Genomic DNA, 18,105 nt, shown 5'->3' with positions numbered 1-18,105 from the left:
CCAGGCACTCCTTCTCCATCGTGGAATAGGCAACTTCCCTTGGTAACAGCTTCCGGCTCAGGTACAAGACTGGGTGCTCTTGGCTCGCAGAGTCCACCTGGCTGAGCACCGCACCGAGGCCGAAGTCACTGGCGTCGGTCTGTACTACAAACGGCCGCGTGAAGTCGGCTGCCTGTAGCACGGGCGGGCTGGACAGGGCGTCCTTTAGGGCCCGGAAGGCTGTCTCGCAGTCCATTGTCCAATCGACTGCAGAGGGCAGCTTCTTCTTGGTGAGGTCCGTCAAGGGCTTTGCCAGGCTACTATAGCATGGAACAAACCTCCTATAGTACCCAGCGGTCCCCAAGAAGGACATCACCTGCTTCTTGGTCCTGGGGGTGGGCCAGGATGCGATGGCCTCCACTTTCTCAGGCTCGGGCTTCAGTGTTCTCCCGCCTACCCGGTGACCGAGGTACTGGACCTCGCTCATGGCCAGCTGACACTTTCCCGGCTTGATGGTCAAACCTGCCCGGTGGATCCGCCTGAGCACCTGTGCTAGATGCTCTAGGTGGTCCTCCCAGGTGGGACTGAAGACGGCAATGTCATCCAGGTACGCGGCCGCGTACCCTTCAAGTCCCTTGAGCAGGGTGTTGACCATCCGCTGGAAAGTGGCAGGGGCATTCCTCATCCCGAATGGCATCACCGTGGACTCGTACAGTCCAAATGGGGTAATAAAGGCAGAGCGTTCCCTGGCCTTGCGAGTCAGGGGGATCTGCCAATATCCCCGGCTCAGATCCATGATGGTCAGGTACTGAGCCCCGGCCAACTGATCGAGCAGGTCATCGATGCGTGGCATTGGGTACGCATCGGCGACCGTGACCGCATTGAGCCCCCTGTAGTCCACGCAGAACCGAGTGGTTCGGTCCTTCTTAGGGACGAGGACTACAGGCGAGGCCCAAGCGCTGTTGGATGCCTGGATCACCCCCAGCTTCAGCATCTCGTCAATCTCCTGGCGCATGTGTTGCTGCACCTCCAGGGAGACCCGATATGCTGAACGCCGGATCGGGGGATGATCCCCAGTGTCCACGTGATGGACAGCCAAGTCAGTCCTTCCGGGCTGGTTGGTAAACAACCCCCGGAAGGGGTGTAGGGTGGCCCACAGCTGGGACCGTTGGTCCTCCAAGAGCTGGTGGCCAACCTCCACATCCTCAATGGATCCGCCTGCCCTAACCTGGGCTAGCATATCCAAGAGGGTTTCCGCTTCTCCCTCCTCGGGCAGGTTGCACACGGGGAGCGCACATGCCTCCCGCTCATGATGTGCCTTCATCATGTTCACATGGAAGGGCTTCCGCCTTCCACGGGCAGGGTCCAGGGTGACCAGGTACGTTACAGGGTTGAGCTGCTGGTACACGAGGTATGGGCCTTCCCAGGCTGCCTGAAGCTTGTCCTGTGGTACGGGGACCAGTACCCACACCTTTTGACCCACTTGGTAGGTCCTCTCACAAGCGTTCTGGTCGTACCAACGCTTCTGATCGGCCTGGGCTTGAGCCATATTGTCGTGTACCAGTTGCGTCAAGGCCTGAATTTTGTCCCGGAAGCGCATGACATACTCGATAACCGACACTCCAGGGGTGGCCAAATCCCCTTCCCAAGCCTCTTTCACCAGAGCCAGGGGGCCCCGCACACGTCGCCCGTACAGGAGCTCAAACGGTGAGAATCCTGTTGAGGCCTGTGGAACCTCCCGGTAAGCAAATAACAGGTGTGGGAGATACCGCTCCCAGTCACGCCCATGGGAGTCGACCAACATCTTAAGCATCTGCTTTAAGGTGCCATTGAACCGCTCGCACAGGCCATTAGTCTGTGGATGGTACGGGCTGGCCACCAGATGTCGCACCTGGACTTGCTTACAGAGGGCCTCCATCAGCTGGGACATGAATTGGGTCCCCCGGTCAGTGAGCATTTCCTGGGGAAAACCCACTCGGGAGAAAATCTCCAGCAATGCGGTGGCCACCTTGTCAGCCCGAATGGACGACAAGGCCACTGCTTCTGGGTACCGGGTGGCATAGTCCACTACCGTCAGTATGAAGCGTTTCCCGGAGCGGCTGGGGATGGCCAGCGGGCCGACCAGATCCACAGCCACCCTCCTGAAAGGCTCATCGATGATTGGCAGAGATACTAGTGGGGCTTTGGGGTGTGGCCCCGCCTTCCCCACTCTCTGACAGGTTTCACACGAACGGCAGTAGGCAGCCACATCGGCCCCCATTTTTGGCCAGTAGAAATGCTGGTTTAACCTGGCCTTGGTCTTAGCGATCCCTAGGTGTCCGGCCATCGGAATCTCATGTGCGATCCGCAACAACTCCGTCCGGAACGGATAGGGTACCACCAACTGTCGGTCCCTGGGCCACGCCTCCGGTGAACCCTGCTGGACCGTGGCCCGGTACAGCCGTCCTTGGTCCCAGACCACTCGCTCCGGGTCCGAGTCCGAGGGAGGCTGTGCCGCCTGCTCCTTAAGAGCTTTCAGGCTGTCATCAGCTTCTAACGCTGCCTGAAACCCCTGACTAGATGTGGCCAGAATCGACGAGACTGTCACATCTTCAGTCAGTACCCCGGGACCTGTGTCCTGGCCTCCACCTGACTCGGCTGCCACTTGGTCAGAAGGGGAAGAGCTATCGGACCTCCGGGAGGCCCCTTGGCTTCCAGCACTCCCACTGCGGGTGACAGCGGCCACAGCCGCTGCGACCGTGGGTCGTGCCTGCTCCTCCTCCGTTCCTGACCAAGTCGCCGGTTCAGGCAGACCTACCTGGCTTCCTGACACCCCGGTTGTGGGGGAACCATGCACCGAGATCTTACCTGGGAGCACTTCCGCTCCTGGACCGGCCCCAATCTCACCTGCCTGTTCCCCTCCTGCAGCAACAGAACCCCGCTGTGAAATCTCTGGGGACCCCACATTTGCTGTGGTAGCCCCCACCCCACACACTGGTCCTCCCCCTGCAGCACCCTGCTCTCTGCTTATCCCTGCAGAGGGCAACAGATCCCAGCTCACAGGCTGATTACTTGTAGAGGCATGGTCACACCTTTCTCTGACCCCCTCCCCTGTCACAGCTGCAGCTGTGTGTGTGTCTATGGTGTCTGTGCAAGCAGAAATAGCAGAGTTCACTCCCTCCTCCCTTACATCATTCATAGATAACACATTAACATTGTCCGGAGGCACGTCAGTACTGGCTGAAGGTTCAGCCCTTGGGGGGGGCCCAAACTGGGAGGTTATCTGCCCCAAATCTGTCCCAAGTAGCACGTTTGCAGGGATCCGATCAGTTACCCCCACCTCCCTCACCCCCCGCCCTGCGCCCCAGTCCACATAAATGTCAGCAACAGGCAGCGCCGGGTCAGTGCCTCCAATCCCGGAGACAGCGAGGGTTTTTCCAGGGATCAAGTCTTAGGGGGACACCATCTCAGGCCGCACCAGAGTCACCTCCGAGGCGCTGTCTCGCAGTCCTATGGTCACAGACCGGCCGACGGTGACAGGTTGGAAGCTGTCCAGGGACCTACCACCACCCCCACCCACACAATACACCTTGGGCGGCCCTTGGGACGGGGACGGCGCCGGGGCCTTGGGACGCTGAGGGCACATGGCCTTGAAGTGTCCAGGTAGGTTGCACTGGTGGCACCGTCTTGGTTCCGCCACGGGCATGGAGAGGGGAGTTGAGGGGGACACCCCCTGCAGTCTAGGGGCAGGTGGGGCAGTCGCAGAATTCATCTTACCCCCTCTCCAGGTGCTGCTGGTGGCCGCTCTCCTGGCCTCAGGGGCCCGGTTGTTGGTGTAGTCATCGGCAAGGGCAGCTGTAGCCGTGGACCCCTTTGGCTTCTGGTCTCGGATGAACTGGCGGAGATCCTCAGGGCAGTTCCACAAGAGTTGCTCCGTGATGAACAAGTCCAGGATCTCCGGTCCGGTGGAAAGCTGCAGGCCTTGGGTCCAGTGGTCGGCAGCTCGGGCAAGTGCCCGCCGGTGGTCAGCCCAGGAGTCCTTTGGTCCCTTCTGTAGGCTCCGGAACTTCTTGCGGTAGGACTCTGGAGTGAGGTTGTACTGTTGGATCAGGGCCCGCTTGATGGTGTCGTAGCCCTGATCTGCCTCAGCAGGCAAGTCCCCAAGGATATCCAGGGCCTTACCCCTTAAACGGGGGGTCAGGTATTTGGCCCACTGGTCCTTGTCCAGATGGTGCTGCAAGCAAGTCCGTTCAAAAGCAGTCAAGAAAGAGTCCAAGTCTCCATCCTTCTCCAGCACTGGGAAGTCCTCAACACGGACCTTTGGAAGTTTGGTGTCTCGAAGGTCACATGTGGCTGATGAGGGCCGGAGCTGAGCTAGCTGCAGCTGGTAGTCACGGTCTGCCTGTCGCTCTCGCTCTTCACGCGCTGCCTGCCGCTCTCGCTCCGCAGCCTCACGCTCTGCGTGCCGCTCCGCAGCCTCAGCGTCACGCGCTGCCTGCCGCTCTGCCCTGCGCTCTGCCAGGAGTTCCTTGTAGCCCTTCTGGTCTCCAGCCTGGAGAAGGGCCATAGCCATTTGAAGAAGGCTATCCGAGCCTCCCAGGCTCGGTGGAATGGCACGTGGTGATCTGCGGCACGCTGCGGAGCCTGGTGATTCACTGTCCCTTTCAGAGCGGAGGGCTGGCATCTGGCTCGTTGAGGAACCTTGGGTGAGCTCCTCCTCATCTTGTCCAGCAGTGCCAGGTTGCGCAATGTCCTCGGCAGAACGGTTTTCTGGCGTCGAGCTCCTGGAGGACTCGTGGGCAACCTCCTCATTGCTGTCCACAGCACCGTCCTCCCTCTCTTCGGCTCCTGCCTTAGCATTGGCCAGTTGCATAGCTCTGCTCCTGGTGCCATCAGCCATTCTTGCAGACTTTTGGTCACTGACACAGAACTGACACCTGATGCCTCCACACACCTTACAGTATCTGCACTCTGACACTCTAGTGTTGAGCTAGTCTGAAGACCCCAGCAGCCACAGCTGCTGCAGGCAGTCTTTAGTGTCTGGGAGTATGGGTCTCACACTCACACACACTATTATCTCGATCCCACCGCTATGCCACCAATATGTCACAAACCACCGGGGGGGTCACTCAGAAATCCCCCGCGCTGGCTACCAGTACGTCACAATCGGGGGGTAACAAGTGGGGGTCACCCCTCCTTTATACCTCCCGACCGACAGACAGAGCACGTGACGCGCTCTCTAGCGCCCCTCTTATAGTCAGGCCAATTATGGAATTGCCCGACCATAAGCAAGGAGGCCGCTATACTACTTATGCCGATTATTGAAGGGTCCCCGGTGAGAGTAAGGTATATATTCCCCCGACCTCCGCGGGCGGAATATATAAAATCTCCCCGAATCTCACTGGCCTCCCCACAATAATCCTTGGCACAATTCGCTGCCACCAACCGATTTACGGTAACTATTAGCCGAACACACAGACGTGGGATTCAAGATCGAGATAACAGAACAGCCCAAGATTAATTATATAATTTAATCAGCCTAAAGCACACTAGAAACTACAATATATACAATAGGGAATCTACAGAATATACATATGTCAGAGTACAGTTACAATCAAAGCATGGGTTACAAACAGGCATACACAGTTCCAGCAGTTACCTTGTTGCGTCTGGCCACAGGGGGGCGCTGTAGACCAGGTTTCCAGGAACTCCCTCACAGGTCTTTCCCAACCAGGCCCCCGAGCAGAAGAACACTGGAAAATGGCCGAAGTAGGGTTATCAACCTGGGCAGATCCAGGTCCCCTCCTACCTTAGTGACCTCACAGGGAAGCACTGCCACTCCCCCTGCATGGATCAGAATTATCCAGCAAAGGGGATATTGGCCATAACTTTGCCTGGGAGCGTCGTAGGCGGACGCCAATGCTCTCATTGTGACAGTTATGAATTTAGCTACAGAACGAGGGGACTCATGACCTGTCTGCCAGTTCCCCATTGGCTGATATCACGCCTGGGGCATTTCCCAATGTCCTGCTCCCATAAAAAGGGGGTGCCGGCATCGTCCACATGCGGAGACACCATTTTTATGGTTGCCATATTTATCGGAAATATGGCTTGCGAGATATGAACCATTTTTTACTGGAGTCGTTCTGTCTGGCTATTTCCATAGCCTTGCTAACTAGCTAGCAGCCCCCACTACAGGGTCACGGCAGGGAGTCATCCTGTGTCCATTGTCCTAAAGCCACCTAATTTCCATATCACAGGACATGGCCATGGAGTTTGTTGCTAAACCAGTTGTGTGAAGGAAAGGGGGGGTGACACCAGGAGAGGGCTTCCTGACATACTTGAATATCATGATTTATCGTCATATCTCCGGATTTACCTCACAAGCATCCTGTGTCTATTGATGCTAGGAAATCTCCTTGAGACATTGAGGCAATGACGGAGCGGAGGGATGCCATCCGGAACCGCCTGGCCTTCACGTGCTTGTTGAGCAGTTTTAGGTCCCCCACAATCAGATTGGAGGAAAAACCGTGTCTTGTTCCTGAAGAGGAACAGGAATTACCACTCCTTCTGCCTGCAGAAGAGCATCGGCTCGGTGGGTAAGTGGGGAAGTTCTGAAGAATCGAGCCGGAGGCCGAGAACAGAACTCTATCCTGTACACGTGAGACACAATGTCTCTCACCCACCGGTCTGTGACCTGTGGCAGCTAAATGTCGCCAAGGCGAGAGAGTCTGCCACCAACCGCGGATGCGGAGAGAGAGAGCTTAAAGTCATGAGGAGACCGCCTTGGAAGCGGTTCCTCTGGCTGCCTTCCTTGGGCGTGATTGAGCCCGCCTGGAATCTGAGCCCCTCTGAGCCTTTTGAGCCCTTTTGGACTAGGACAATTTGGACCTGCCCGAGCCTGGGAAGGACCGAAACCTCGACTGTCTCTCTCGGACAGCATTAATAGGGTAAGTCGCAATGCAGACATTGCGAGGATAAGGACGCTACCTGCGGCACAGATGTACCTGTGCTCAAGACCAGCTGCGCAAGACCAGCTGACATAGCTTAGAGTGCCCATACGGCTGCGAATGCCGGAGCAACCGACACGCCGATAGCTTCATAGACAGATTTCAACCAGAGGTCCATCTGTCTGTCAATGGCATCTTTAAGTGAAGTCCCATCTCCACTGCAACTATGGATCTAGCCGCAAGCCTGGAGATTGGGGGATCCACCTTTGGACCCTGGGTCCAGCGCCTGACCACGTCAGGGGGAAAGGGATAACATGTATCCTTAATACATTTGGAGAAACGCTTATCTGGTAAGCGTGGTGATTCTGCACTGCTTCTCTGAAGTCAGCGTGGCCAGAAAAGTACTCAATGTACGCTTGAGATACTGAAATGGGATTTCTCCTGCTGGGAAGCTGACTCCTCCACTGAAGGAGCTGGGGGAGAAATATCCAACATGCCATTGCTGGACGCTATAAGATCAGTCACCATGGCGTCACCATCCGGTGTATCCGGATTGAGAGCGGTGTCAGGATCAAAGTCCTGATCGGCTACGTCTGCCTCATCATACAGAGAGTCCTCTGCTGTGACCCTGACTAGTGATGAGGCCGAGTGCCGCTCCCAGCGAGCTCGCTTAGGCTGTCTGGGACTGTCGTCCGTGTCAGAGCCTTCACCCTGGAATGCCTGGGACCCCCCCCGGAGCACTGATTTTGTTCCAAATGAGGGTGGCCAGGGAGCAATGATCAAGATTGCCCATGGCCTGTCTGGACTGCACGTCACTATCCCATGACAATCTATCAGCCGAAACTGCAACACCGTCCCTGTCCATGGACAGGGTTCACAGGTGGTTCCTTTGGCCACCTCTAGTAGAGACCCCGGCTGACCAAGTGCTACAGGGGAGCATTGCACACAACGGGGGTCAGTGGAACCTGCCGGTGGAACAGTATCACATGCAGTAAAAGCAGCATAGAAAGCCTGTGTTGCTTTTTTTTGCTGCTGTAGTCTAGCCATCTAGGAGCATATAGCCGAGAATAGCGACCGCACAGTGCAATGTATAGCATACAAGCATAAAGTACAAATGAGCACTTCAGCACATGCAATATGAGCAGCTTAGAAAGCCTGTGCCTTAGCACCTTTGCTTTTTTGCTGCTGTAGTCTAGCCATCTAGGAGCATATAGCCAAGAATAGCGACCGTACAGTGCAATGTATAGCATACAAGCATAAAGTACAAATGAGCACTTCAGCACATGCAATATGAGCAGCTTAGAAAGCCTGTGCCTTGGCACCCTTGCTTTTTTGCTGCTGTAGACTAGCCATCTAGGAGAATATCGCCAAGAATAGCGACCGTACAGTGCAATGTATAGCATACAAGCATAAGTACAAATGAACACTTCAGCACATGCAATACAAGCAGCCTAGAAAAACTGTGCCTTAGCACCTTTGCTTTTTTTGCTGCTGTAGTCTAGCCATTCTAGGAGAATATAGCCAAGAATAGCGACCGTACAGTGCAATGTATAGCATACAAGCATAAGTACAAATGAACACTTCAGCACATGCAATACAAGCAGCATAGAAAGCCTGTGCTTTAGCACCCTTGCTTTTTTGCTGCTGTTGTCTCGCCATCTAAGAGGGCATATAGCCAAAAATAGCGACCTACAGTGCAGTGTAAGCATAAAATACAAATGGACACAACGGTATTTAGTGGGGTCAGCACTTCAGGTGCTGCTTACCGCCCGCCTATAGGCGGGTGTGTGGTCGCCAGAGTCCTGTGACTGGCTGCCAGCTCGGACTGCAGGAATGGCTGCCGGCGTCCTTCTCCAGCTCGTGTGACGAGGGGCGGGCCGTGGGCGTGCCCCAGGCAAGAGCGGGAAACCGGCGTCCCACTGTGTCCAGTGAAGGGGGCTGGAGAATGCAAAGCAGACTCCAGCCCTCGGCGCTGACTTTCTGTACAGCGTCCCGCCTCTCCCCTGACTGGCAGGGCTGGGGGCGGGAACGAAACGAAAACTAGGCCGCAAAGCCGGGGACTCGAGTAATAAGCGCGGCCGTCCTATGTGCACGGCCAGCGCGGAGTCCCCGGCGCACCACAAGTCCCAGCCGCGCCACAGTGTAAAAACACCTAGCAGCGGCCGGCGCGGCAGTTCCCAATACATAAATTCACACAGCAAAGCTGCCGTGAATAATAGCACGAGCGCTCCGCGCTGTTGTCCCCGGCGCACTAGCACTCCCAGCAATGCTGGTGTGTGTGTGCGCGATGTGTACGGGGACACAGAGTACCTTAATGTAGCAGGGCCCTGTCCCTGACGATACTCAGCTCCATATCCAGCAGGTTCTCTGGGTCTGTGGATGGAGCCCGGTCTCAGTGCCTGGAGACCTGTAAGATCCCACTTCACCCAGAGCCCTGAGGGGGGATGGGGAAGGAAAACAGCATGTGGGCTCCAGCCTCCGTACCCGCAATGGGTACCTCAACCTTAACAAACACCCGACAAAAGTGGGGTGAGAAGGGAGCATGCTGGGGGCCCCATATGGGCCCACTTTTCTTCCATCCGACATAGTCAGCAGCTGCTGCTGACTAAAAACAGTGGAGCTATGCGTGGATGTCTGACCTCCTTCGCACAAAGCAGAAAACTGGTGAGCCAGTGATCCCACTGGGGGTGTATAGCCAGAAGGGGAGGGGCCTTACACTTTTTAGTGTAATGCTTTGTGTGGCCTCCGGAGGCAGTACTATACACCCAATCGTCTGGGTCTCCCAATGGAGCGCCGAAGAAATTACATATTTATTAGTGGTGCCTGTCTGTATGAGGTGTTCAGGATGCCTGTTAACTAGTTAGGAACTTCTGTTACAGGGTCACCGAGGGGGGTCTTCTTCCCCCTTTGTTCTCAAGGCCTGAACAGGACACCTAATTTCCATATCAGAGGAGATTGCCTTTTGCTCACTCTACTGCTAATAGAAGATTTGCTCAAGTTAATAGCATACTGATTGGAGCCTCTTTAGGCCTGAAGGCCCAGTCACACACAAGGGATATGGCTGTACCCCTGACAAGATGGCGGCTATAGGAATATGGCTTATAGCTCAGAATATCCCTATGTCCTCACACATCCCTCCTTTAGAGGGCGCTAGGGGGCAGCACATTCCTGTGTTCCCCTGTGCGCCCATCCTCGACCTCTCCTTGTCGAGACAGCCCGTCTGCGTTACCATGCTAACGGACCTTCTTGTGGCGAATGGTGAAGTTGTATTGCTGGAGTGCAAGGCTCCATCGCAACAACCTCCCATTCGTCCCGGAGACTGTGTGTAACCAGCTGAGGGGATTGTGGTCCGTCTCCACGATGAAGCGGTGCCCATATAGGTAGGGTTGCAGACGCTGCAGAGCCCACACTATGGCTAGGCATTCCTTTTCCATCGTGGAGGAGGCCACCTCCCTCGGCAACAGCTTCCTGCTCAGGTACAAGACGGGGTGCTCTTGGCTCGCAGAGTCCACCTGGCTGAGCACCGCACCGAGGCCGAAGTCACTGGCGTTGGTCTGTACTACAAACGGCCGCGTGAAGTCGGCTGCCTGTAGTACTGGTGAGCTGGACAGGGCGTCCTTTAGGGCCCGGAAGGCTGTCTCGCAGTCCACTGTCCAATCGACTGCAGAGGGCAGCTTCTTCTTGGTGAGGATCGTCAGGGGCTGTGCCAGGCTACTATAGTGTGGAACAAACCTCCCATAGTACCCGGCGGTCCTCAACTAGGCCATCACCTGCTTCTTGGTCCTAGGGGTGGGCCAGGATGTGATGGCCTCCACTTTCCCAGGCTCTGGCTTCAGAGCTCCCCGCCTACCCGGTGACCCAGGTAGAGGACCTCACTCATGGCCAGCTGACACTTCCCCGGCTTGATGGTCAAACCTGCCTGGTGGATCCGCCTGAGCACCTGTGCTAGATGCTTTAGGTGATCCTCCCAGGTGGGACTGAAGATGGCAATGTTATCCAGGTACGCGGCCGCGTACCCTTCAAGTCCCTTGAGCAGAGTGTTGACCATCCGCTGGAAAGTGGCAGGGGCATTCTTCATTCCGAATTGCATCACCGTGGGCTCGTACAGTCCAAATGGAGTAATAAAGGCAGAGCGTTCCCCGGGCTCGCGAGTCAGGAGGATCTGCCAATATCCCCGGCTCAGATCCATGATGGTCAGGTACTGAGCCCCGGCCAACTGATCGAGCAGGTCATCGATGCGTGGAATTGGGTACGCATCGGCGACCGTGACAGCATTGAGCCCCCTGTAGTCCACGCAGAACCGAGTGGTTCGGTCCTTCTTAGGGACGAGGACTACAGGCGAGGCCCAAGCGCTGTTGGATGCCTGGATCACCCCCAGCTTCAGCATCTCGTCAATTTCCTGACGCATGTGCTGCTGCAACGCCAGGGAGGCCCGGTATGCTGAACGCCGGATCGGGGGACGATCTCCAGTGTCCACGTGATGGACGGCCAACTCAGTCCTTCCGGGCTGGTTGGTAAACAACTAGCGGAAGGGGTGTAGGGTGGCCCACAGCTGGGACCGTTGGTCCTCTAAAAGCTGGTGGCCAAACTCCACATCCTCGAGGGATCCACCCGCCCTGACCTGGGCAAGCATATCCAAGATGGTTTCCGCCTCTCCCTCTTCGGGCAGGTTGCACACGGGGAGTGCACATGCCTCCCGCTCATGATGTGCCTTCATCATGTTCACATGGAAGGCCTTCCGCCTTCCACGGGCAGGGTCCAGGGTGACCAGGTACGTTACAGGGTTGAGCTGCTGGTACACGAGGTATGGGCCTTCCCAGGCTGCCTGAAGCTTATCCTGTGGTACGGGGACCAGTACCCACACCTTTTGACCCACTTGGTAGGTCCTCTCACAAGCATTCTGGTCGTACCAACGTTTCTGATCGGCCTGGGCTTGAGCCATATTGTCGTGCACCAGCTGCGTCAAGGCCTGCATTTTGTCCCGGAAGCGCACGACATACTCAATGACAGACACTCCAGGGGTAGCCAAATCCCCTTCCCAAAACTCTTTCACCAGAGCCAGGGGGCCCCGCACACGTCGCCCGTACAGGAGCTTAAAAGGGGAGAACCCCGTTGAGGCCTGTGGAACCTCCCGATAAGCAAATAACAGGTGTGGGAGATACCGCTCCCAGTCACGCCCATGGGAGTCGACCAACATCTTAAGCATCTGCTTTAAAGTGCCATTGAACTGCTCGCACAGGCCATTAGTCTGTGGGTGGTATGGGCTGGTCACCAGATGTTGCACCTAAATTTGCTTACAGAGGGACTCCATCAGCTGCAACATGAATTGGGTCCCCCGGTCAGTGAGCATTTCCTGGGGAAATTCCACTCGGGAGAAAATTTCCAGCAATGTGGTGGTCACCTTGTCAGCCAGAATGGACAAGGCTACCGCTTCAGGGTACCGTCAGTATGAAGCGTTTCCCGGAGCTGCTGGGGATGGCCAGCGGGCCGACCAGATCCACAGCCACCCTCCTGAAAGGCTCATCAATGATGGGCAAAGTTACCAGTGGGGCTTTGGGGCGTGGCCCCGCCTTCCCCACTCTCTCACAGGTGTCACACGAACGGCAGTAGGCAACCACATTGGCCCCCATTTTTGGCCAGTAGAAATGCTGGGTTAACCTGGCCTTGGTCTTAGCGATCCCTAGGTGTCCGGCCATCGGAATCTCATGTGCGATCCGCAACAACTCCGGAATGGATAGGGTACCACCAACTGTCGGTCAACACGCCTCTGGTGAACCCTGCTGGACCGTGACCCCGTACAGCCGTCCTTGGTCCCAGGCCACTTGCTCTGGGTCAGAGTCCGAGGGAGGCTGTGCCGCCTGCTCCTTAAGAGCTTTCAGGCTGTCGTCAGCTTCTAACGCTGCCTGAAACCCCTGACTAGATGTGGCCAGAATCGACGAGACTGTCACATCTTCGGTCAGTAACCCGGGACCTGTGTCCTGACCTCCGCCTGACTCGGCTGCCACTTGGTCAGAAGGGGAAGAGCTATCGGACCTCCGGGAAGCCCCTTGGGTTCCAGCACTCCCACTGCGGGTGACAGCGGCCACAGCCGCTGTTACCGTGGGTCGTGCCTGCTCCTCCTCCATTCCTGACCAAGTCGCCGGTTCAGGCAGACCTACCTGGCTTCCTGACACCCCGGTTGTGGGGGAACCCTGCACCGAGGTCTTACCTGGGAGCACTTCCGCTCCTGGGCCAGCCCCAATCTCACCTGCCTGTTCCCCCCCTGCAGCAACAGAACCCTGCTGTGAAATCTCTGGGGACCCCGCATTTGCTGTGGTAGCCCCCACCTCACGCACTGGCTCTCTCCCTGCAGTATTCTGCTCTCTGCTTATCCCTACAGAGGGCAACAGATCCCAGATCACTGGCTGATCACTTGTAAAGGCATTGTCACACCTTTCTCTGACCCCCTCCCCTGTCACAGCTGCCGCTGTGTATGTGTCTATGGTGTCTGTGTAATCAGAAGACAGAGCTCACTCCCTCCTCCCTTACATCATGTACAGATAACACATCAACATCGCCAGGGGGTATGTCAGTACTGGCTGAAAGATCAGCCCTTGGGGATTCGGGGGCCTCAAACTGGGAGGTTATCCGCCCCAAATCTGTCCCAACTAACACTTTGGCGGGGATCCGATCAGTTATCCCCACCTCCCTCACCCCTCGTCCTGCGCCCCAGTCCAAATAAACCTTGGCGACAGGCAGCGCCGGTTCAATGCCTCCAATCCCGGAGACAGCGAGGGTTTTTCCGGGTACCAAGTCTTGGGGGGACACCATCTCAGGCCGTACCAGAGTCATCTCAGCGGCGGTGTCTCGCAGTCCCATGGTCATAGACCGGGCGACGGTGACGGGTTGGAAGTTGTCCAGAGACCTACCACCACCCCCACCGACACACATCACCGTGGGCGGTCTTGGGGACGGGGACGGGGCCTTGGGGCGCTGACGGCACATGGCCTTTAAGTGTCTAGTTTGGTTGCACTGGTGGCACCACCTTGGTTCTGCCACGGGCCTAGAGAGGGGAGTTGAGGGGGACATCCCCTGCAGTCTAGGGGCAGGTGGGGCAGTCGCAGGATTCATCTTACCCCCTCTCCAGGTGCTGCTGGCGGCCGCTCACTTGGCCTCAGGGGCTCGATTGTTGGTGTAGTCATCCGCCAGGGCAGCTGTAGCAGTTGGCTTCTGGTCTCGGATGAACTAGTGGAGATCCTCAGGGCAGTGCCACAAGAGTTGCTCCGTGATGAACAAATCAAGGATCTCCAGTCCGGTGGTAAGCTGCAGGCCTTGGGTCCAGTGGTCGGCAGCTCTGGCAATGGCCCCCCAGGTGTCCCTTGGTCCCTTCTGCAGGCTCCGGAACTTCTTGCGGTAGGACTCCGGAGTAAGGTTGTACTGTTGGATCAGGGCCCGCTTGATGGTGTCATAGCCCTGATCTGCCTCAGCAGGCAAGTCCCCAAGGATTTCCAGGGCGTTACCCCTTAAACGGGGAGTCAGGTACTTGGCCCACTGGTCGTCGTCCAGATGGTTCTGCCGGCAAGTCCGTTCAAAGGCCGTCAGAAAAGAATCCAAGTCTCCATCCTTCTCCAGCACTGGAAAGTCCTCAACACGGACCTTTGGAAGCTTGGTGTCTCGATGGTCACGGGTGGATGATGAGGGCTGGAGCTGAGCTAGCTGCAGCTGGTGGTAACTCTCTGCCTGTCGCTCTCACTCCGCAGCCTCACGCTCTGCCTTGCGCTCCGCAGCCTCCTGCGCTGCCAGACGCCCATGCTCTGCTATGAGTACCTGGTAGGTGTTCTGGTCACCAGCTGTAAGACGGGCCACGGCAGCTTGAAGGAAGGCCTCTGAACCTCTCAGGCTGGGGGGATTGGCAAGTGGGGATCTGCCGCACGCTGCAGAGCCAGGTAATGAGCAACCCGCTGCAGAGCCTGGTGATTTACTGTCCACTGCAGAGCGGAGGACTGGCATCTGGCTCCCTGAGGATCCTTGGGTGGGCTCCTCCTTGCCTTGTCCATAATTGCCGGGCTGTGCACTGTCCTCTGCAGAGCGTCTCTCTGGCGTCGGGATCCTGGAGGGCTCGTGGACAACCTCCTCATCGGTGTACACAACACCGTCCTCCCCCTCTTCAGGTCCGGCCAGAGCATTGGCCAGTTGCATAGCTCTGCTCCTGGTACTCTCTGCCATTCTTGCAGACTTTGGTCACTCACACAGAACTGCCACCTGATGCACCCACACACCTTACAGTATCTGCACTCTGACACTCTAGTGTTGGTCTGGTCTGAAGACCCCAGCAGCCACAGCTGCTACTGGCAGTCTTTAGTGTCTGGGAGTATGGGTCTCACACTCACACACTATTATCTCGATCCCACCACTGGCCACCAATATGTGACGAAACGGGGGGTAGGAAGCGGAAGTTACACCCCTCCTTTCTACCACCCGACAGACAGAGCACGTGACGCGCTCTCTAGCGCCCCTCTTACAGTCAGGCCAATTATGGAATTGCCCGACAATAAGCCAGGAGGCCGCTATTCTACTATGCCAATGATTGAAGGGCTCCCGGTGAGAGTAAGGTATATATTCCCCCGACCTCTGCGGACGGATTATATCTAAACCTCCCCAAATCTCACGGGTCGCCCCACAATGATCCTTGGCATAAACTCGCGGCCACCAATCGATTACGATAACTATTCGCTGAGCATACAGACGTGGAGTTCAGGATCGAGATAACAGAACAGCCCAAGATTAATTATATATTTGAATCGGTCTAAAGCACATTAGAAACTACAATATATACAATATGGAATCTACAGAATATATACATAGGTCAGAGTACATCTAAAAATAAGGCATGGTTACAAACAGAGGCAAATCAGGCCTTATGCGTCTGGCCACAGGGGGGCGCCGTTCGACCAGGGTTCCAGGGACTTTCTTACATGTGTTTCAGACACAGACCCCCGAGCAAAGACGAGCTAAAAATGGCTGTACTGTGTTTATCAACTGGCTACAATTCGGGTCCCCTCCCCTTTTGGTGACCTCACAGGAGTGTACAGCTCCACCCCTGTCCTGACTCTAAAATAATATCCCAAAGTGATTATTGGCCATAACGTTGCCTGGGAATGTCGTAGGCGGACGCCAATGCGCTCATTTTTACAGTTATGATTTTACCTTCACAATGATAGGACACATGGGTAGTTTGCTGGTACCCCACTGGCCCATATAAAAAATTTGGGATACCTACAAAAGGTCCCACACCTATATAAAATATGTGCTGGGATCGTCAGCATGCCATATTTCTGCTTGACATATTTATAGGAAGCACGGCTCACGAGATATTACACATTTATTAGTGGTGCCTGTCTGTCTGAGGTGTTCAGGATGCCTGTTAACTAGTTAGGAACTTCTGCTACAGGGTCACCGAGGGGGGTCTTCCATCCCCCTTTGTTCTCAAGGCCTGAACAGGACACCTAATTTCCATATCAGAGGAGATTGCCTTTTGCTCACTCCACTGCTAATAGAAGATTTGCTCAAGTTAATAGCATACTGATTGGAGCCTCTTTAGGCCTGAAGGCCCAGTCACACGCAAGGGATATGGCTGTACCCCTGACAAGATGGTGGCTATAGGAATATGGCTTATAGCTCAGAATATCCCTATGTCCTCACAGGGGGCACATACTTTCCTCCATACAGGGTGCACACATACATATGGTGGGGGGCACATACTTTCCTCCATACAGGGTGCACACATACATACGGTGGGGGGCACATACTTTCCTCCATACAGGGTGCACACATACATACGGTGGGGGGCACATACTTTACTCCATACAGGGTGCACACGTACATACGGTGGGGTCATCCTCAGGGGACGGCTCGGCCTGTACCTTCTGGATCATGTCCTGGGAGGAGATGATTTTCCGGATGAAGGCCGCGGTGGGCTGGGCCCGGCAGTCGGTGGTCGGGCAGGTGCAGGTCAGAACCAGGTTCTGCTCGATGCGGGTGCTGAGATATTCGTTCCAGCAATTCTGTGGAAATCATGGATCACATAGATATATCTCCAGGACAGGGCCCCACGCAGCTACTGCTCCCCAGGAGTCTCTCTGATTGGTGCGTATACTGATCATGTGACCTGGTCCCCTTCCCTGGTGTCCCACGGATTGGTGTGTATATTGATCATGTGACCCGGTCCCCTCTGATTAGTACATATGCTGATCATGTGACCCCAGGCTCCTCCCCAGATATACCTCTAATTGGTGCGCATACTGATCATGTGACCTGGTCCTCTTCCCTGGTGTCCCTCTGATTGGTGTGTATGCTGATCTTTTGACCTGGTCCCCTCCCCCGATGTACCTCTGATTGGTGTGTATGCTGATGATGTGACCCCGTCCCCTCCCCCGATGTCCCTCTGACTGGTGTGTATGCTGATGATGTGACCCGATCCCCTCCCCCGTGTCCCTCTGATTGGTGTGTATGCTGATGATGTGACCCCGTCCCCTCCCCTGATGTCCCTCTGATTGGTGTGTATGCTGATGATGTGACCCCGTCCCCTCCCCTGATGTCCCTCTGATTGGTGTGTATGCTGATGATGTGACCCCGTCCCCTCCCCCGATGTCCCTCTGACTGGTGTGTATGCTGATGATGTGACCCCGTCCCCTCCCCCGTGTCCCTCTGATTGGTGTGTATGCTGATGATGTGACCCCGTCCCCTCCCCTGATGTCTGGCTATTACATTTGTGGGGTCCGAGCCCCTGTAACCTCTGGGTCTCACTCACCTTGCAGCAGTAGTGCTTGCAGCACAGCGATGGTGGTCTGTCCACAGGGCTGAGCGGGCTCACACACACCGGGCACGTGGGCTGAGGGCTCTCGGGCTGGTGCGGCTCCTGCACCGCCAGTCCAGAAGCGATGAGAAGAGCCTCGGGGTCGTCCGTGAAGTGCTGCAGCAGCTGGTCCATGCTCCATTTGCAGTGGACGAGGAGGTGCTGGGCAGTGTCCGCCGACACACTCAGTGTTTCCGACACCTGCTCCACCATCCGGCACATAAGAGCCGCGGCCTCGTCCTGACTGAGCGTGCGACCAAGGGGCAAAAGGACGGACTCCAGAGCGGCCTGCTCCACCGCCCTCCCGCAGCTGGAAGACAGGAGGATGAAGGGAATTATAGAGTACACAGGACCACCACCCCC

At 56.2% G+C, this 18,105-nt stretch overlaps 1 protein-coding gene across 1 annotated transcript in view; it reads right to left on the bottom strand.

Moving 5' to 3' along the window:
* Positions 1–18,105, bottom strand: part of CUL9 (cullin 9) — a 215,668-nt gene that overhangs the window by 71,258 nt on the left and 126,305 nt on the right. Inside the window, exons 31-32 of the mRNA XM_075338942.1 lie at positions 17,698–18,052; positions 16,811–16,951 (exon numbers count right to left, since the gene is read on the bottom strand). Of these exons, the coding sequence (XP_075195057.1) occupies positions 16,811–16,951; positions 17,698–18,052 (496 nt within the window). The remainder of the gene's footprint in view (positions 1–16,810; positions 16,952–17,697; positions 18,053–18,105) is intronic.

The sequence above is a fragment of the Anomaloglossus baeobatrachus genome, chromosome 3, assembly GCF_048569485.1.
Source record: "Anomaloglossus baeobatrachus isolate aAnoBae1 chromosome 3, aAnoBae1.hap1, whole genome shotgun sequence".
NCBI classification, from domain to species: Eukaryota; Metazoa; Chordata; class Amphibia; order Anura; family Aromobatidae; genus Anomaloglossus; species Anomaloglossus baeobatrachus.
This window is presented reverse-complemented; position numbering and strand designations above follow the sequence as displayed.